Source organism: Natrix helvetica, assembly GCF_964273705.1.
Source record: "Natrix helvetica genome assembly, chromosome: 1".
Classification (NCBI taxonomy): domain Eukaryota; kingdom Metazoa; phylum Chordata; class Lepidosauria; order Squamata; family Natricidae; genus Natrix; species Natrix helvetica.
The window spans coordinates 247,645,623-247,665,812 of record NC_138548.1 but is presented as its reverse complement, the minus strand read 5'-3'; the positions used below and the strand labels follow the sequence as shown (position 1 = coordinate 247,665,812).

General features: G+C 42.3%; 1 protein-coding gene across 1 annotated transcript in view; it reads right to left on the bottom strand.

Moving 5' to 3' along the window:
- The window catches only part of MYO15B (myosin XVB), a gene marked incomplete at its 3' end in the record, with an annotated part of 106,731 nt that overhangs the window by 43,060 nt on the left and 43,481 nt on the right, over positions 1–20,190 (bottom strand). Inside the window, exons 21-32 of the mRNA XM_081963086.1 lie at positions 19,029–19,086; positions 11,918–12,048; positions 11,078–11,173; positions 8,268–8,503; positions 7,653–7,831; positions 5,628–5,700; positions 4,766–4,963; positions 4,570–4,664; positions 4,227–4,324; positions 3,948–4,029; positions 2,610–2,696; positions 1,316–1,410 (exon numbers count right to left, since the gene is read on the bottom strand). Coding sequence (XP_081819212.1) covers positions 1,316–1,410; positions 2,610–2,696; positions 3,948–4,029; positions 4,227–4,324; positions 4,570–4,664; positions 4,766–4,963; positions 5,628–5,700; positions 7,653–7,831; positions 8,268–8,503; positions 11,078–11,173; positions 11,918–12,048; positions 19,029–19,086 — 1,428 coding nt within the window. The remainder of the gene's footprint in view (positions 1–1,315; positions 1,411–2,609; positions 2,697–3,947; positions 4,030–4,226; positions 4,325–4,569; positions 4,665–4,765; positions 4,964–5,627; positions 5,701–7,652; positions 7,832–8,267; positions 8,504–11,077; positions 11,174–11,917; positions 12,049–19,028; positions 19,087–20,190) is intronic.

The window sequence follows — 20,190 nt, the reverse complement described above, 5'->3', positions numbered from 1 at the left end:
CTCTTAGGAAAGGGGTGAGGTCCATGCTAGACAAAATTAATGTTTTGTTGCTTCTTATTTACTTTGTGGATTTATATCCACCAACAGTCAGATCTCAGATTACTTTTAATCGTAAATGAACTATGATTTCACTTTTATGTTTTAAAGGTTTCATTTTCTTGTTCTCTTTATGTTTCTCTTCTACAGTACATCTATTATTCTCTAATATCTCCCCCCTTGCTCTTAAGTAAAGCTTAACACAAACACAATGAATACAGCACTCATGGACTTATGATCACAATTGAGCCCCAAATTTCTGTTGCTAAGTGAGACATTTGTTAAGTGAGTTTTGCCCCATTAAATGACCTTCCTTGTCACAGTTGTTAAGTGAATCATTGCAGATGATACGTTAGTAACCCGGTTGTTAAGTGAATCTGGATTTCCGATTGACTTTGCTTGTCAGAAGGTCGCAAAAGGGGATGACATGATCTTAGGACACAGCATCGGTCATAAATATGAACCAGTTGCCCAACATCTGAATCTTGATCACATGATCATGGGGATTTGCTGCGAAGATCATAACTTTGAAAAACAGTCATAGGTCACATTTTTCAGTGCCGTTTGAATGGTCACTAAACGAACTGTTGTAAGTCAAGGACTACCTGTAAATATGGTGCCACTGGTGTATCTTTAATTCAGGAATTCACCCGTTTGTATATTTCATTTAGCAAAAGAATACCCCTTTCCATGAGGCAATTTCTCTCTCTATTAAACCCATTCCCTAGTACAGGTAGACCTCAAGTTACAACAGTTCACTTAGTGTCCGATCGAAGTTACAATGGCACTGAAAAAAGTGACATAACCATTTTTCACACTTACGACTGTTGCAGCATCCCCGTGGTCACATGACTTACTTTGGGATGCTCGACAATTGACTCACTTTTATGGGTTGCAGTGTCCTATGGAACACGTGATCACGTTTTGCGACCTTCTGACAAGCAAAATCAATGGCGAAACCAGATTCACTTAACAACTCTGAGACTAATTTAACAACTGCGGTGATTCACTTCACAAATGTGGCACTGGAAGTCGCAAAATGAGGCAAAACTCACTTAACAAATTTCTCATTTAGCAACCTAAATTTTGGGCCCATTTGTGGTCGTAGGTTGAGGACTACCTGTATTAGCTTCTCGGTCATAACTTGGCCCTTTGATGCTTTGCATTGCACAAGAAATGATTTCTTCAGATTGTTGTGGGAACTGGCAAACTAGGCATGACTCCCAGCCAAGACAATTCACTGTCTTGCGTACTCTTTCACTCTAACGCTGTCGCATACCAGAAACAGGGCTTGTTGGTTGATGGCAGATTGCTGCTGAGCTGCTGCCTGGTTAGGATCCATTGATGGCATCATGGGCTGAGTCATCATCATAGCTGAAAGCAAAAACAAAAGAGAGAAGGGGTCACATAGAATCACAATGCAAATGTCTCCCCATGCTGTTAAATGCACAGCAATTCTTGCGTAAGCTACACAAGCTTCATCACATCTGAGCCAGTAGTGAAATTCAATTTTTTTACTACTGGTTCTGTGGGCGTGGCTTGGTGGGTGGGGTGTGGCATGGCGGGCGTGGCTTGGTGGGCATGTCAGGGGAAGGATAATGCAAAATCTTTATTCTCACCCCACTCTGGGACCAGCCAGAGGTGGTATTTGCTGGTTCTCCGAACTACTCAAAATTTCCGCTACTGGTTCTCCGAACTACTCAAAATTTCCGCTACCGGTTTCTCCGAACTACTCAAAATTTCCACTACTGGTTCTCCAAACTACTCAAAATTTCCACTACTGGTTTCTCCAAACTACTCAAAATTTCCGCTACTGGTTCTCCAAACTACTCAAAATTTCCGCTACCAATTTCTCTGAACTACTCAAAATTTCCGCTACTGGTTCTCCGAACTACTCAAACTTTCTGCTACTGGTTTCTCCGAACTACTCAAACTTTCTGCTACCGGTTTCTCCGAACTACTCAAAATTTCCGCTACCGGTTTCTCTGAACTACTCAAAATTTCCGCTACCGGTTTCTCCGAACTACTCAAAATTTCCGCTACTGGTTTCTCTGAACTACTCAAAATTTCCGCTACTGGTTCTCCGAACTACTCAAAATTTCCGCTACCGGTTTCTCTGAACTACTCAAAATTTCCGCTACCGGTTTCTCTGAACTACTCAAAATTTCCGCTACTGGTTCTCCGAACTACTCAAAATTTCCGCTACTGGTTTCTCTGAACTACTCAAAATTTCCGCTACTGGTTCTCCGAACTACTCAAAATTTCCGCTACCGGTTTCTCTGAACTACTCAAAATTTCCGCTACCGGTTTCTCTGAACTACTCAAAATTTCCGCTACTGGTTCTCCGAACTACTCAAAATTTCCACTACTGGTTCTCCGAACTACTCAAAATTTCCGCTACCGGTTTCTCTGAACTACTCAAAATTTCCGCTACTGGTTCTCCGAACTACTCAAAATTTCCACTACTGGTTCTCTGAACTACTCAAAATTTCCGCTACCGGTTCTCTAGAACCTGTCAGAACCTGCTGGATTTCACCCCTGATCTGAGCCTCAAGTGATTGTGTTCCCATTACCTGGCATTCCCGGCATGGTGGCTGGCATCATTCCTCCCATAACTGGCATAGATGGGAAAGTTGGCATGGTCATCATTCCAGGATAACCTGATGAATGGAGAGAATCTGGCTTATTCCCATGAAATGAACAACCAATTATGGCTCCCTGATTTGCATTGTGCAAGCCTGGATGACCACTAGATTGCAACAATATGCTATCCTTGCGTTTGTCTGGAGTTTTGCAGCCCAGATATGATGGCTCTAAATAAAATTCACTTGAGGTTCTGTTCATATCTGTGAAAAATCCTCTGGTTTTCAACTAACAGTATATTTTAACTAGTGTGGTAAGGGGCATGCAATACAGACAGCCCTCGTTTTACGACCACAATTGAGCTCAAAATTTCTTTTGCTAAATCAGGCATTTCTTAAAGAATCTTTCCCCATTTTATGACCTTCCCTGCCACAGTTGTTAAGTGAATGATTGCTAAATTAGTAACACGGTTGTTAAGTGAATCTGGCTTCCCCATTGACTTTGCTTGTCAGAAGGTCACAAAAGGGGATCACATGAACCCAGGACACTGCAACCGTCATAAATATGAGTCAGTTGCCAAGTGTCTGAATTTTAACCATGCGATCATGGGGGATACCTCAACGGTCCTAAGTGTGAAAAATAGTCATGTGTCTTTTTAGTGCTGTTGTAACTTCAAACGGTCCCTAAATGAACTGCTGAACTGAGATACCCGTGTGATTTTGTCATCCATCATGTCATGCAATGTGATATGAGTGAAAGATATTGCTGATTCACATAATAAAGATACCATAATTTGGAAAACAGCAGCAAAGGAATTTTCTAGTTCTATGGGCACATATGTTTTACCTTTGTAAAAGATACCTGCAGTTACAAATGCATTTACTAATATGAGCATTGTAACATTTTTTTTTACATTTCCCCCTATAAAAAGGATTTATTGTATCTGAAGCATACAGAATTGTATGTTTTTAGAGATTTTTCATGTCCTTGTACAGTGATTTTCCTCCCCTCCCTCCCTTTTTTAAAAAAAACTTCCTTGGGTGCAAGGAGAAATATTTAGGCCAGTAATCCTCATCCCAGCAGTGTGAATAATAAGCCTCAATTCCAGAATGGCTTAAAAAAAAAAGAACAGTCACAGAAGCCACTATCTATCTCAGGGCTGTCAAACTCCTGGCCCATGGGCTGGATGTGTCACGCACTGCCCACCCCCAGTATAGAGAAGTGGGAGAAAGTCCCGATATGTCACATGATGCTGCCGTGGTGATGTGAGTTTGACACCCTTGATTTATCCTATCAAGTTGCTCTCCTCCCTGCATTCAAACTCGCACCTGAATAGACTCCTTGATTCATAGGTCCAATTTTCCCACCTCCTTTCATATGACCAGTCAGGTTTGCCTCACTTTCCATAGCCTGCAGAGAGGCAGGAAAAAAAAAAAGAGATATCAACATTTAGTTTCATCTCTAGCAACTCCTGGAGATCATATATCTGTGGCAAAAAGGCAGTGATCATAACCACCATCGCAGTTCTGTTCTCAGTGCCCACCCACCGGTATCAGAAAGTGATGTATGAGGAACAGCAAAAAAAACTTAGATGAGATTAGACTTACTGACATATGAGGTCTGGAGCCAGCATGTAAGAGTGGTTTAAAGAGGCCATCCACATAGTGATCCAATTCTCTAGGGGGAGTTGGACTATCCATGGGGCCTAATTCGGGAAGGGGGAGGAGGAAGAGATAAAATCACTGTTAATCAAAGAAATAAAACTCCTGTCACTTCATTACCATCCCTTGCTCGTTTTCTCTACCTATCCTCAATGCATTGGTTGAGGATCTCCCCCTCCCACCCAGATCCAAATATAGGGAGCCTTTTATGGCTTCAGGATGCAAAGATCAAATTCTCCCCAGCATTCTCAGATGCCTTTTGAACTCCTGACCTGAGATGGAGACTCACCTGGATGGGCTGCCTTGTCAAACACGGGAGGCAGGGGAGGTGGAGGGAAAGAAGGGGCCTTAAAGGTTGGTGCAGGAGGGATATCCAAGGACATCCTATCAAAAAAGAAATGAAAGTGGGGGTCTCAAAAGCAGAGATTTCTGGGGATGCAGGAGAGAGGCTGCTGGGGACAGGAAGTAAGGAGGCAGTCACTTACCTGTTTGGAGAGTTCCTTTGAAAGTAGCTCACATCCCTCTCAGGGATAATAGGATAATTAGAGGAGGACTGAGAAGGGCAATTTATTTCCTCCATTTCACCAACCAAATCCAACACAAAGTCACAGCCTGCTAAGTCCTGCCACTTGTTGCCGGTGAACATTGATATGGACCATCCGCGAGGGACGGTATCCAAACCCCTGAGATCAACAAAGTGAGGAGACAGAGTGTCACGGGAGGTAGCAGAGGATACTATGAAGCAGTGAAAAGGACCAGGAAGATGGTATGAATTGGAGACAGGAAGGAAAAGCATATGTTCTTCCTCCAGCTTCCGCACTACTACTTATGTGTTACTTAACATCTCATATAAACAATATGTGTAAGAATATCATAAAATGCCCCAGAAAAGCTAATAGATTTCAAGGTATCATAGGGCCTACGCAACTGAGATAGAGTTGGGCTTTTGCAAATTAATTAAAGCCCAAATTAAATTGAATTATTCATTCATTAATATCCAGTGGTCCATTAATATCAAATCTCTCACGGCAGAAGACTCACCACTTAATAACTAATAAGGGCCACTGAATCCAGACAACTGTTTCAAGAGTAAATGAAACAAACGTTATCATTTTCCTTCAAAATTATGCTTTCCCCAAGCTTTTGAATTACCTTGTAAAGGCTACAAAGTAATAAAGGATAGTTTTGTAGATTGTTTGGATTAGTTTTTAAAGGAACAGGAGATCTTTGTTGGAAACTAGAAATTCTATCAAAGAATCAGTCATCAGCTCTGGGGGACATCTAAAAACAACTAATTGGGTTTTTGAAAAAAGAGGCAAATCCAATTTCTCTTTGCCTTTAGATTACCTTGAGTTCAGGATCCAGCCTGCATATTGCTCTCCTGTGGTCCACGATTCTACTTCTGCTGAAATCCTCTCCTCTAAACCAAAGAAAGAGAGTTTAAAAATTATGAATATAACCTATAAGAAAATCTTGTTATACTGTAGAGTGCATGCCAACTAGTCATATTTCTTTCCTAGTCTCCCGCGCCTCAAAATATATTGTTTCATATATATGTTTGGAGAAATATCAACAACCTCAGATATGCAGATGATACCACTCTAATGGCAGAAAGTGAAGAGGAACTAAAGAGCCTCTTGATGCGGGTGAAGGAGAGTGCAAACGTTGGCTTGAAACTCATCATTAAGAAAACTAAGATCATGGCATCCGAATCTCTCAATTCCTGGCAAATAGATGGGGAAGAAATGGAGGTAGTGACAGATTTTATTTTCCTGGGCTCCAAGATCACTGCAGATGGGCCTGCAGCCAAGAAATAAAAAGATGCTTTTTCCTGGGGAGGAAAGCTATGGCAAATCTAAACAGCATACTAAAAAGCAGAGACATCACCCTGCTAACAAAAGTGCGTATAGTCAAGGCTATGGTTTTCCCAGTTGCAATGTATGGCTGTGAAAGTTGGACCATAAGAAAGGCTGAGCGCCAAAGAATTGAGGCCTTTGCATTATGGTGCTGGAGAAGACTCCTGCGAGGCCCTTGGACTGCAAGGCGATCAAACCGGTCAGTCCTAGAGGAGATCAACCCTGACTGCTCTTTAGAAGGCCAGATCCCAAAGATGAGACTCAAACACTCTGGCCACCAAATGAGAAGGAAGGACTCACTGGAGAAGACCCTGATGCTGGGAACAATTGAGGGCAAAAGAAGAAGAAAACGACAGAGAATGAGGTGGCTAGATGGAGTCACCGAAGATATGACCTTAAATGGACTCGAGATTGGTAGAGGACAGGAAGGCCTGGAGGAACACTGTTCATGGGGTCACGATGGGTCGGACACAGCTTTGCAACTAACAACAACAACAATATATGTTTAATTCTGCAAGGTTGGATTCTTTTGGACGCCTCTCTTGTAGGTACATAGGATGCCATCCTGATCATTGAAAGGACTGCCAAAAGTGAATGGGCATACCAGGTTGCCGTGTGAGCAGCTCACTGTAGGGACAAAGTGAGATCGACCGCTTAGTGTTATATATTTACTCAGAAATATTGTAAACCCTACTTAGAATCTTCCATACCACCATGTTTTTACCCTCAATTTTAAACCATAGAGCAGACCGAGGTTCAACTGTTATGTCTCTTTCTCCAACCTGTCTATCATAGAGGACAGAGAGAGACACTGATTTCATGGTGATACAACTGGATGACTCCTGTATTTTGTTACTGAAGTGGCCCAGTCTGTTCTCATCCCCTGGATTTCTGACTTTGCTCTCATGCTAACATTGCATTATAAATTGCAGTGGGATGGGAAACCCTTCTCTCTCTGTAGACCAAAAGAAAACAATGGAGACATTTTGTATAAAGGTTTGTTGTTCTAGCAGTCTTGCTAATTAGACTTAAACCTTTGGAACAGAGAACCTCAGTGGATTTCACATACAGTTCCACACTCCACTTGTTTTTAAAATCCTATTAACCGCAAACATAAAGCAGGACAAGAGACAATGGATGGAAACTAATCAAGGAGAAAAGCAACCTGGAATTAAGGAGAGACTTCCTAATAGTGAGAACAGCTGGTCTTCAGATGTTATGGGTGCTCCATCACTGAAGATTTTTAAGAAGAGGCTGGACAGCCACTTCTCAGAAATGGCGCAAGGTCTCCTGCTTGAGCAGGGGGTTGAACTAGTTCAGGGGTGTCCAAACTTGGCAACTTTAAGACTTGTGGACTTCAATTCCCAGAATTCCCCAGCCAGCTCTGCTGGGAGTTGAAGTCCACAAGTCTTAAAGTTGCCAAGTTTGGACACCCCTGAACTAGAGGACTTCCAAGGTCCCTTCCAACTCTATTCTGATTGACTGATCAAGTGCTGAATAGGAAAGCAACTATTACCTTTATAAGTGCAGACTTCCAACACCATCTTGCCTTTCCTCTGGTTGGCAGTCCACTCCAGGCGGGTGGGGGGGAAACTGCGGGACAGCTCCAAGTAACCCTCCATCTGCTTCATGGAGGTTAAGAGTTTGTGCTGGCACATTCCGTTGTAGCCCTCCAGGCCATGATCTGACACAAACCTATATCCCAGCAAAGGAAGAGCCTTCAGTAACCACTGCTGCTATTCCAATGCTTCCCGAAACCCAGGGAGGAAAAAGGCTGCTATGGATTCGCCTGGGTTCGGGAGAAGCCGTAGCTAACGTTATGGCCAGTTCAGAGAACCTCCAAATCCCACACCTGGCTGGCCCAGCTCTCCCAGCCCCCCCCTCCCAGGAGTCTCCACACAGCCCATTTTGGATGCGAGGTAAGTGCAGGGCTCGGGGATGGGGGAAAATGGGCCTCCTGGAAGTTCCAGAAGGCCAGAAAAGGGCCCATTTCTGGCCTCCGGAGGGCCTCCGGTGCTCAGGGGAGACCGACTAGGCCATGCCCACAATGGCTACGCCCACCCAGCAACCAGGCAGAGAACCTGTTGCTGAAATTTTTGAAGCCCACCCCTGAAAAAGCCCCACTTCTTACTTCAGCAGAGGCTTCTCCAGAGCTGGTGAAGGTGTGAAGGCACTCAGGAGGATAGCCATCAACACCCAGCCTCGTTGGCATTGCTCCAGATCTGGGTTTTTCCAGAGCTGGGTAGCTATTTGGCTCAGCAGCTCATTGCGTAGGGGGGGGCTGGCCAGTCCCCGGCTTGCTATGTAGTTCCCTAGAAGCTGTTCGTGGATGCCCTGCAAATCCCGGTCATTGATGAATCGCAAAATCTGCAGGAAGAGGAGGGGATGTACCATAAAAACAAGGGACGTTGATGTTAGATATAGATAGAAAAATCAGAGTAATCTCATCTCTGACCCTTCCTTACCATCCTTGCAAGAAGTCAGGGCTAGGTTATCCCCTGGGCATTAGAGCCCGTGACTCCCAAAATTCAAAGAAAGTCTTAGCGCACATACCCCATCTATTTTACAGAAATCAAGATTAAATTATGGAACCTACACATTGGATAGCATGCAATAGCACAGAATCAAAATATAGTTCTATTTTGGCAGACTATAATGCTAAAAATGTCCCAAAACTTCAGCCTTTCTTGAAAATATAGTTCTTCCTCTCTATCACTAAACTTAAACTGGAAATGCCAGAAATTGAAAACTGAGACTTTCTACATACTAAAAGTTGAGTTCTGCCAGTAACCTATAACTTCTAGAGATTGTTTTCCCTTTTCTATCCATGTTAGTGAAGTAGGTTTATTTTTCTTATTGCAGCTGACCAAGAAATGCAACAGGAGGTAAAGAAATACATTGATTGTTAGGAATTTAGGATTAGTGTGCTATTCCTATTCTTTCTTCTCTGTTTCTCTCCTCAGAGTACTACCTGTAATATCTCTAGGTATGAGCAACAGTAAAATGTGGTTTTCCTTCCTTTTATAAGAAAAAAAAACCCCAATTAAAATATTTAAAAGAAAATAGTATAATTAACCATGATTAAAAAGCAAGTTTTCTTCTTTCAAGATCATAAAATTATGACATATCTAGCTACATAACATAAACACATGATAAAGGTAATATATTAATTCCATTGTTCCTGACATTCTTATCTTATCAGTTGCCTCTTTGAATGACATCACACACCCAAGTAACAAACCACTTTCTGCACAGGCCCACTAGATAAGAACAGAAACCTGAGGGCAGATAAGGACTACTCAATATGTTTTAAAAGGCCATATGAAGTTTCTGGACAGTCACTTATCAAAGGTCTATTATGATAGCTTCCCAGTCATACTTTACCCCAGTGACGTGCGGTGAGGTTTATGGCTGGTGAGGCTGGTGATGTCATCAGGAAGGCGGGGAATTCTTAGCAAGGCGCCGGCCACGACTCGGTTTCTAGGGTCCTTTTGCGAGCGAGCTGGCTGGGAAACGGTAGCCGACGGTCCAAAAAGTCCGTCCTTTCGCGAGCAACTTCCCGTAAACCTGCCATTGCTCAGTGCGAGGAAGGGAGCCACTCGTGCATGCGCATTCGCCCTGGAACCATGAGCTCCGGCGTCAGAATCCGACAGAAGGCGGGGAATGGGACCACGTGTGCAGGAGGGAGGCTGAGGCTAGAGGAGCCTCCTGCACCTCCCTCTGTCCTGCATACGTGGTCCCATTCCCCGCCTTCCTGATTCAACATGAAGGGGACCGCAGCTCGCGCAGTCACATTCCCCGAGGCTCCTCAGCGCCTTTTCCCTTTTTTTTCATGATGAGAGCGGTGAGGATCTGCCTCCCCTGCCTCCCCTGACCGCACGTCCCTGCTTTACCCACAGAAAGGTTGCCTGAGCCTTTAGGCACAATTCTAATCACAATTTAGATAACAGATCCCAAGTAATCCTGTGGTTTCTGGACAAAAAAGATTCTACATAATGGGGAGGAAATTGTGAAAACAAACAAGAGGCAAGATTTTGTTGGGAATAGCCAGAGAAGCTGCATAGGGCAGAAGAAACTCAAAACTGAGTTTTCAAACTTGCTTTTGTCCCATTCTTTTCACCAATAGCTCCATGCTGCATTGAGCAGTAGGAAGAGGGGAAGACTGGCAAACAGCCACATGTATATGAGAAGATGTCTTACTAAAGATGTGCCCATTCTCCTATCTGACCTCTGAAATAATTTCTGAAGCTAGAAGATGGGGCTCAGACCAGAGGTGGCATTCAGCCAGTTCTGACAGGTTCCGGAGAACCGGTAGCAGAAATGTGGAGTAGTTCAGAGAATCAGCAAATAGGCTGGCCCCGCCCCCGTTGCCTTCCAGCTGATCTTCTTTTGTTGCCCTGAACAGAAGAACGGAGCTGGAAAGCAGGCTAGTGGGGTGAGGAAGGAAATGGGGATTTTGCAGTAACCTTCCCCTGCCATGCCGACAAAGCCACACCATGCCCACAAAGCCACAGCCACAGAACCGGTAGTAAGAAAATTGGAATCCTACCACTGGCTCAGACACTTGTACAGGATCCAGTTTAGGCACAAGCACAAACTATTCTTAACTGCTGAAATCCTCTTTTTCTAAATTCCATTATAAGCCATTGAACTACAAATGCATCTAGAAGATGTTAGGCCTGGTCTGGTCAGCCAGAATTTCCTTCCTTGGAAGTTCCTTGAAATCCTTCTTTTACCAAACAGGAATAAAAGCCTGAGAAGACCTTGAGGTTCCTGGAAGCTCCCTCTAGCCTGAAATAGCCCACGATCCTCGAGTCTTCATAAATTAAATCTGTATCTTTATTTAAATCATGCACTGAATTTAAACTGGATTTGATCTCATTTTTTTGATCAAGCCAGGGAAGTAGCTGCAGATTCAGATGCTTCGTTGTTCCTTCTTACCAGCTTGTTTAGCTGTAGAGCATTTTGTCTGTGTTCAGCGTGGAGTTGGGTCAAAGGCTCTTGCAAGGGCTGTCCAAGGGCTGGAAAACTCACAACCTACAAAGGACCAAAGACAGGCAGATGGTGGGAATGTGGCGCTACAAGCATTTAGGTCACAATCCCCCCCCCCATGCATCCATTTTATTTATTCATTTATTTGTAGCCCGCTTTTTGTTATCTTTACAAATAATTAAGGGCGGTGATCATATCCAACACACCTTCCTCCTCTTATTTTTCCCACCACAATAACCTTGTGAAGTGGGTTGAACTAAGGCAGAGTGGCTGGCCAATGATCACCGAGTAGGCTTTCATAGCTAAGGCAGGACCTTGAATTCACAGTCTCCTGCTTTCTAGCATTTGTGGACAAGGGTGGGTAGGCATAAGCTAAAGCAGTGGTCTCCAACTTGGCAACCTTAAGACTTATGGGCTTCAACTCCCAGATAATTCTCCAACCTTGGCAACTTTAAGACTTGTGGAATTCTCTGGGAGTTGAAGTCCACAAGTCTTAAAGTTGCCAAGGTTGGAGAATTATCTGGGAGTTGAAGCCCATAAGTCTTAAGGTTGGAGACCACTGAGCTAAAGGACCTTTTTATACATATGTAATGGCAGCCACAACCAAGGGAAAGGAAATGAGTTTAGATGCCCAATAGCTGGAAGACAAGAGGACAATGCTGCAGCCCACCTCACTCACAAGACCTAACTTGTCCATCCAACAGACAAGAAACAGGAAAAAGGAGCCTAAAGACCGTTCTGGTCATAAGGAAATCAGAGGAAACTCATTTACTGACTCTGCAGTCTTACCTGGAAGTGAGTTTGGGCAAATGTAGAGAAAGGAAAGTTGTTAATATCGCCAGGGAGAGAGAAGGTAGCCTTGGCTTTGACTTCTGGAAGGGACACTTCAGTGACTTGATTACTCTGAGCAGGATTGTGATCTAAAAAAGATGGAAAAGGAACTAAGTTCAAGCTCTTCCTCATGTGAAAAGCGAGTGTAAATTAACCCAAGTGAAAAGTTATTTTCAGTGCAGGGATATGCCCATGTATTTTTCCTGGCAGCAATGTGATCTAAATCTCCCATGTTGTAATGGCCAATGTTTACAAGTATGAACGTAGCATGTTGCAGTCTACAGGCTCCAGGAACGAGCAGATTGGCCATCCCAACCTGGGGGCCCTCTTCAATTCCTGGAATTCATTATTAGCATGACCATTGCAGAGAATTTAAGGAGTGGTAATCCATCAATACAAGGGAGACCAAGTTGAGAAAGGTTGTATTACATTGACTGTGATATATTTTTAGAATAACAGAGTTGGAAGGGACCTTGGAGATCTTCTAGTCCAACCCCTTGCTTAGGCAGGAAACCCTACACCACTTCAGACAAATGGTTTTCCAACACCTTCTTAAAAACCTCCAGTGTTGGAGCATTCACAACTTCTGGAGACAAGTTGTTCCATTGATTAATTGTTCTCACTGTCAGGAAATGTCTCCTTAGTTGCTTCTCTCCTTGATTAGTTTCCATCCATTGCTTCTTGTCCTCCCCTCAGGAGCTTTGGAGAATAGTTTGACTCCCTCTTCTTTGTGGCAGCCCCTGAGATATCAGAGCACTGCTATCACGTCTCCCCTAGTCCTTCTTCTCATTAAACTAGACATACCCAATTCCTGCAACCGTTGTTCATAGGTTTTAGCCTCCCGTCCCCTAATCATCTTTGTTGCTCTCCTCTGCACTCTTTCTAGAGTCTCCACCACTTTTTTACATCGTGACAACCAAAACTGAATGCTGTATTCCAAGTGTGGCCTTACCAAGGCATTATAAAGTGATATTAACACTTCACGTGATCTTGATTCTATCCCTCTGTTGATGCAGCCTAGAACTGTGTTGGCTTTTTTGGCAGCTGCTGCACACTGCTGGCTCATATTTAAATGGTTGTCCACTAGGACTCCAAGATCCCTTTCACAGTTACTACTACTGAGTAAGGTATCACCTATACTGTACCTGTGCATTCCGTTTTTCTTGCCTAAATGTAGAACCTTACTTTTAATTACTTTGGGGTTTTCAAAATGTTATCTGGCTGAGCTAGAATAAGAATTCTAGCTAGTGGGACATGTTTATAGAACAAATGCTAATTATTTCAGAGGATTTTTTTTTTTCAGCCAAGGAATTTTGCCCACTGACTTTGAGCATGGAATTATTTTCCCCCAATTCATTTGTTTAATGACCGTTCAAAACCATTTGTTACAACTTCACTGAAAAAAATGACATACGGTGGGACATCATACTTATGACCGTTACAACATTTATATAGTCAGGTGATCAAAATTTGGTACTTGGCATTGTATTTATGCAGCATCGTGTGTGTGTGTGTGTGTGTGTGTGTGTCATATGATCACTGTATGCAACCTTTCCAGGTGACTTCAAACAAGCAAAGTTAATGGGACAAAATGAATTTACTTAACAATCATATTGTTCACTTAACAACTGTAGTGATTCACTTCACAAACACGACCAAAAGAGTTATAAAATCAGGTGTGATTCACTTTACAACTGTCTTGCTTGGAGAGGGAAATTCCATTTCCAATTGCGGTCCTACGTTGAGGACTATCTATTGTGATTGTTACCCTCGTTGCTATTGTTGCAACCTATGAGTACAGGGACAATTGCAGTGATATTGTGAATAATATTTTGGTCCCCTAGAGAGAAAGATGTGTCCCATTAAAATGCTGGAGGTTTCCTTTTATGACTTTCTTTAAGAAGTTGCTCTATAGAAAAGAAAACATAGAGAGCTACAAAACCTGGGTAGGCATGGCTGAGGGGGTCATGTGACTCAGTGGGAGTGAGTGACATCGGGTTGGCCATGCCCCCCCCCCCCAGCTTTTGTGGTTCCTGGTGTTTTATTTTCTGTGGGAAATAGGCCCAAATGGCTCTTTGAGTGTTTAAGGTTGCAGACCTCTGCTCTATCCGTTTCATCCATTTGTGGATCTGCAAAAGTTTAAAACTATTTAAAAATTCAAAGAAAAAAAAACCACAACTCCAATTGTTGGCCAATGGGAGGGACATAATAAGGGTTAGTCAGTCACTGTTGCCAGTGCCTCTGTTTTAACTCTTCTCTCACACGTCCATTTCGCAGCGGGAGAGAGATAACCAGCTACAATGCTAAAGAACATAAAACTATTCCTGAGCGCCCTAGGGAGAAGGGAAGAAGATGCTACGGCTCTTTGGCTTCAAGTGAGAACTCGAAGGAGCAAAGGAGACAGGATGAGGCAAGAGTGCCCCCCAGTGGAAAACCACCACTATCTATCTCCAGAAGGGATGCTGTAAAACTGCCTTTGGACCGCTCCCACTGGAGCAAAAGCTCAGGTGAGCTAATTGGTTGCCAGATCCTCATCATCTTTGTGAAAGGAACGGATGGATGAAGGGCGCATTACTCTCAGATATTCTTCCTTCTCCCCTTTAATGTTTCCCAGGGCTTTAATAATGCTTTACAACAGTATTTATGGGAACTGCTAAAAGAGATTATTGAATCAAGGAATTATCCCTAGAGAACAATGCTTGAGATGCTATCTGGAAAAAGTCTGATGATTGCTCCACAGATCCTTTTCCCCAGTTCAGGATCGGTGTGGATCGGAGACAATATTTTGCATAGGATAGAATCATCTTTCAATATAATGAAGGCATGCCAATTCAAGTACACCATCTAACATGAGAATGGAAAACCAGGTGGTTTGGTGGCCTGGGTCGCTGGAACTGGCAGAGACCCAGGCCTGTCACGCCCCTCAACCAGTTCTCCAGGTGGTGCTGTAGGTGCTGCCATCTTGTTTTTGCTTCTGTGCATGCGCAGAACAATTTTTATTGTACTGCGCATGCGCACGCGCTGAGCACCAAGGGCACACTGCAGGCCCACGAGCAAACCGGCAGTAGTGGCTGCCAGAACCCACCTTTGATCCAGGTGTAATTTCAGCATTAGAAATGAAGTAGGGGAGAGACTTCTTTTGGGGGAAAAAAACAAACATTTCCTTTAAGTCAAGCTTAGCTCCCAGTGTCTGCATTATTTATTTATTTATTCAATTTGTTTGCCACCTATCTCTCTGCAACTCTGGGTGGCTTACATAAAAATAAACCATAGGTAGATAGATAGGTAGGTAGGTAAGTAGGTAGGCAGTTAGGCAGGCAGGCAGGCAGGCAGGCAGGCAGGCACCGTGTTTCCCCCAAAATTAGACATGGTCTTATTTTTTTTTGACCCCGAAATAAGCTTGGCCTTATTATCCGGGGAGGTCTTATTTTCAGGGAAAAGGGTAGATGTAGATGTAAATGTAGAGGTAAAGATAGATAGATAGATAGATAGATAGATAGATAGATAGATAGATAGATAGATAGATAGATGTGTGTGTGTGTATGTGTATGTATATATATATATATATATATGCAGGTCTTGGCGTATTCGGGTGTTTTCCCGTGTAAGATTGAAAAGACCCGAATACGCCAAGACCTGCATACCTATACCCATGAACATCTACGAAAACATGTGTGTGTGTGTGTGTGTGTGTGCGCGTTGTTGTTTTGTGTTGTAACGGCCTGGGTGGTGGGTGGGGCTCATTGGTTGACTAGGGCTGGTTTCCAGATGTCTGGTAGGCGGGAGGTATCGTCACGGTTATTCATGTTGTGGGGGTGTTTCTCTATTTCGATAGCTTCCATAATTATTCTCTTGTTGAAATGTTCAGTTTTGGAGATTTTGAAGGAACCAAATTAATCTCCAAAACTGAACACTTCAACAAGAGAATAATTATGAAAGCTATTGAAATAGAGAAACACCCCCACAACATGAATAAATGTGACGATACCAGTAGTGAGTTTCAAAAATTTTTAGAACCTCTTCTGTAGGTGTGGCCTGCTTTGTGGGAGTGGCTTGCCGGCCATGTGACTGGGTGGGAGTGGCTTGCCAGCCAGGTGATTGGGTGGATGTGGGCAACTTGTGGTGAAACTCACTTAACAACGCTCTTGCTTAGCAACCAAAATGTTGGCTCAGAAACTCTGGCATTTGAAGCACGCAAGTCTTAAAGCTGTCAAGTGACAAGACCCTTGCACCCCTAACCCGTTAGAAAAAAAAACCCTAGGGTGTTCAAACTTGACAGCTTTAAGACTTGTGGACTTCAACTCCCAGAATTCCTCCTCTCGCTCTTCATCTTGATGATGTGCGGATGGGTAGAGGGAGGGAGCTGGAACCGATTCTAAACGGCACTGTAGATTTGTGGAACCTCTTCTATAGAAGAGGTTAGAACTGGCAGGAACCCACCCTTGGACGATACCTCCCACCTACCAGACATCTGGAAACCAGCCCTAGTCAACAAACGAGCCCCACCCACCACTCAGGCTGTTACAACACAAAACAACAATGGACACACAGCCAGCACCAATCAGCACCAATCTACCAATCATGATACAACCACATAGCCAATCAACCCACTTACTGAAACAAAGCCAGCACTCCACACCCCCCCCACCAAGATTTACAGAAAGACGGCAGCTCCAACCACGCTTTAAGCCGAAAACGCCAGCCTGAAGATGGCGAGTGAGACCTCGCCAAAACGTTGCCAAGACAATATCAATCTTACACGGGAAAAGACCCAACCACAAGAAGACAGCATACCTACACCCATGAAAATCTACGAAAACATATATGTATGTGTATATGTATATGATGTAGATGTAGATAGATAGATAGATGATAGATAGATAGATAGATAGATAGATAGATAGATATTGATATAGATGATATAGATAGAGATATATAGATGTAGATTGATAGATAGATAGATAGATAGATAGATAGATAGATAGATAGATAGATAGATAGATAGATAGATAGATAGATAGATAGATATAGATAGATGATAGATAAATAGATGATAGATATAGATATAGATGATATAGATATATAGAGATATAGAGATATAGAGATATAGATAGATAGATAGATAGATAGATAGATAGATAGATAGAGATAGATAGATAGATAGATAGATGATAGATAGATAGATATAGATAAATGATAGATAGATAGACAGATAGACAGATAGATAGATAGATAGATAGATAGATAGATAGATAGATAGATAGATAGATAGAAATAGATAGAGATAGATAGATAGATAGATAGATAGATAGATAGATAGATAGATAGAGGGGGAGGGATATTCAAATGGGTAAATTCACAATAAAATCATAATAAAAATGCAAATAAAACTTAAATTAACATTAACATATGCCTAGGATATGTAGCAGTACAATTTTGGCAGCAATGCAGAAGCAGTTTGTTGTTACCTTATTCTAGGATGTTTTTCAACATCCCAGTCTAGCCTATAGCTTTGAAATTATCCCATGGTCATGCCATCCAAATATTAACAAAGCCCTACTATGCTCCCAAGCTCAAATAAAGTGTCCACGTGCTGATACAGTGTGGCTTGGGATATTAAGTACGATAACTGCTGAAAACCTGTTTTTAGTCTGTGGAATTTGAATGTAAAAAGAATACTTTTAAAAGAACAGATGTTCTTTTAAACAAGCCATCACTGTATGCATGTTGGTTAGGTGTCACTTAGTCAGTTTTGACTTGTAGGGTTGTGACTTTATGGACAAATGTTCACAGTTCTAACCTGCCTCTAGAAATAATTCATAGCTCAAATAAAGGAGAATATTTGTAGCTCAGGTTTGGAATGAGGGGTCCCTGGTGCTCTCTGAGCTTCCTTGTTTTCTTACAGATGTTTCATTACTCAGACATGCCATTACCCAAAGTAGGTAATATCATCAGTACTGGTGATATTACCTAGTTTGGGTAATGACATGTCTGGAAGATAACTAGCAAGCTCAGAAAGCACCAAGGATCTGCTCAATTCATAACCCTTCTGAAGACATTCCAATGATCTGCTTGACCTCATATCTGTTCTTCTGTTTCTATCTTCTTTCCATTGCACAATATTTTTTCCTAGTGATCCGCCGGCAATACTTCACTCATATGCAAGACAATTGTAATGTAAAGTGTAAAGTGAATCACACCTGATTTTGACCCTAAAATAAAATATTTGTGCTTGTTGATCACAAAAGCATCCACTTCTTTTTGGTTCTGGAATGGATTGATGGTTCTCCTTGAAATCCACAGTGTACTTAATTATCATCTCCCCATTCGTAATTTGTTTGTTTTCTTTCTCTCATCCTTTCTCAGTGTAGAGATTTCATGAGCCACCTATTATTACCGGAAATACCATTGTTTTAATAATTATGCTAAGATATTCTTCATATCCTTGTCTACATTTGTCATTGTCTTCTATAGGAATAAGTTCCTTCTTATTTCTTTAGTAGGCTCCCTGCCTTTATTCTTGAACCAAGAAAACCAAAACTATGCCTTTAACACCTTCGCAATCAATTCCAAGTTCACTACTGTACAGGTAGCCCTTGACTTAACTGCTGTTAATGAGAGTTCAAATTTATCACAGCCTTGAAATAAGTGATTTACAACCTGTACTTGAACTTATCACTATCACACCACCCTCAGGGTCATGGGACTGTAATTTGGGCACTTGGCAACCAGCTCTCGTTTACAACCGTTTACACATTGAATATACTATATGCACCTTAGGAATTGTCAAATTAAGTTGAACCTTTAAATACTTTTTCTGAATTTCACATCTAAAATGAGGAGTCATATTATCAGATAAAAACAACCTCCCTTGGATCCGAAGTACTTAGAAAATATTCAAGCAGGTGGGAGAACAGCAGGAAAATCCTCAGCTGGGGGTGTGGCGTGGAATCCTAATTTTTAAGGTGATCTTTAGGTTTATTTTTAAACCCGTTCTTTGGAAGTGAACTGAAAACATTTTGCAGGCCAAGGATGCCATCTTTATTCAAATGCAAGGCATTCTACTCACCCTGAGCCAAGCGGAGCAGAGCTGCGAGCTCAGCAGGAATTTCGAGCCGTCGGACATCCTAAAGAGAAGAAACAGCAGCAAAGGCAGTAGGTTGGTTTAATTCCCCTCCTCGTGTAAAGTGCAGTTTATTTGATTCAATAAAAAATAATACTAAAACCCTCACTTTCATAACAAGCATATACAAATAAATCAGAAAACCCATTTTATGCGGAAACCATTAACAATAATTTTAAAAGTCATCAACCAGGCAATATGGGAAACAGAGTATAGAATTGCATAGAATTGTATATACATTCTAAAGAAAGGAGAAAAAAGGCACCTGCCTTCAATAATTTATTTTTGTAGGTGGCCAAATGTCCCAGAAAAAGCACCTTGTTAAACTTCAGCCAATTTAGGCTCTTCTAATAACATTTTTCCCTGGTTACATACCAAATTTTCCATATATTTTGGATTCATGGCTTATAAAACCTTTTTTTTTTTTGATATTTAAAGCAGTGGTGGGTTTCCATTTTTTTTGCTACCAGTTCTCTCTGTGCATGCGCAGAAACATCCTGGCGGGTGGCAGAGCCTCCCACCGCCGCCACTACCGGTTCATCCAATACAGGGCAAACCAGCGGAAACCCACCTCTGATTTGAAGTTATTTTTAGATTTCCAAACCATGATGTTGACAGTTGCAACATTCGGTATCATATCAGCTGTTGAGAGAATCAGTTCCTATCAAAATCCAGCCGCAGGGATTGTAGACTCAAATGATAAAATGATCAATTCTAAATTGAAGCAGTGTAAGCAGAGGTAGATCTGAGCTGTCTCTACCACATTACCGTGTTAGTGATGTTTTTATCTCTGTTTCTATAACTATCTACCACTGTCTGTCTGTCTGTCTGTCTGCGTCTATCATATCTCCCTTCCCCCCTCCCTCCCCCTCTCTCTCATGATCACTGGGGTTTAACATATTTCAAACCAGTTAAACTGGGCCTTGATCATCAGACTCACCCAGGCAAAGCTAAGTTTTGGCAGTTTTTCAAAACTTAAATGGCTAAACTTACATTCTCCCAAGTATAGAAGAGACTAGTTTTAGCCACACAAGCCTATCCTGTTAGATACTTGTTCTAACTACAGTGGTTTCCACCAAGGTCCTCTGTTCCAGCAGGAACAGAAGTT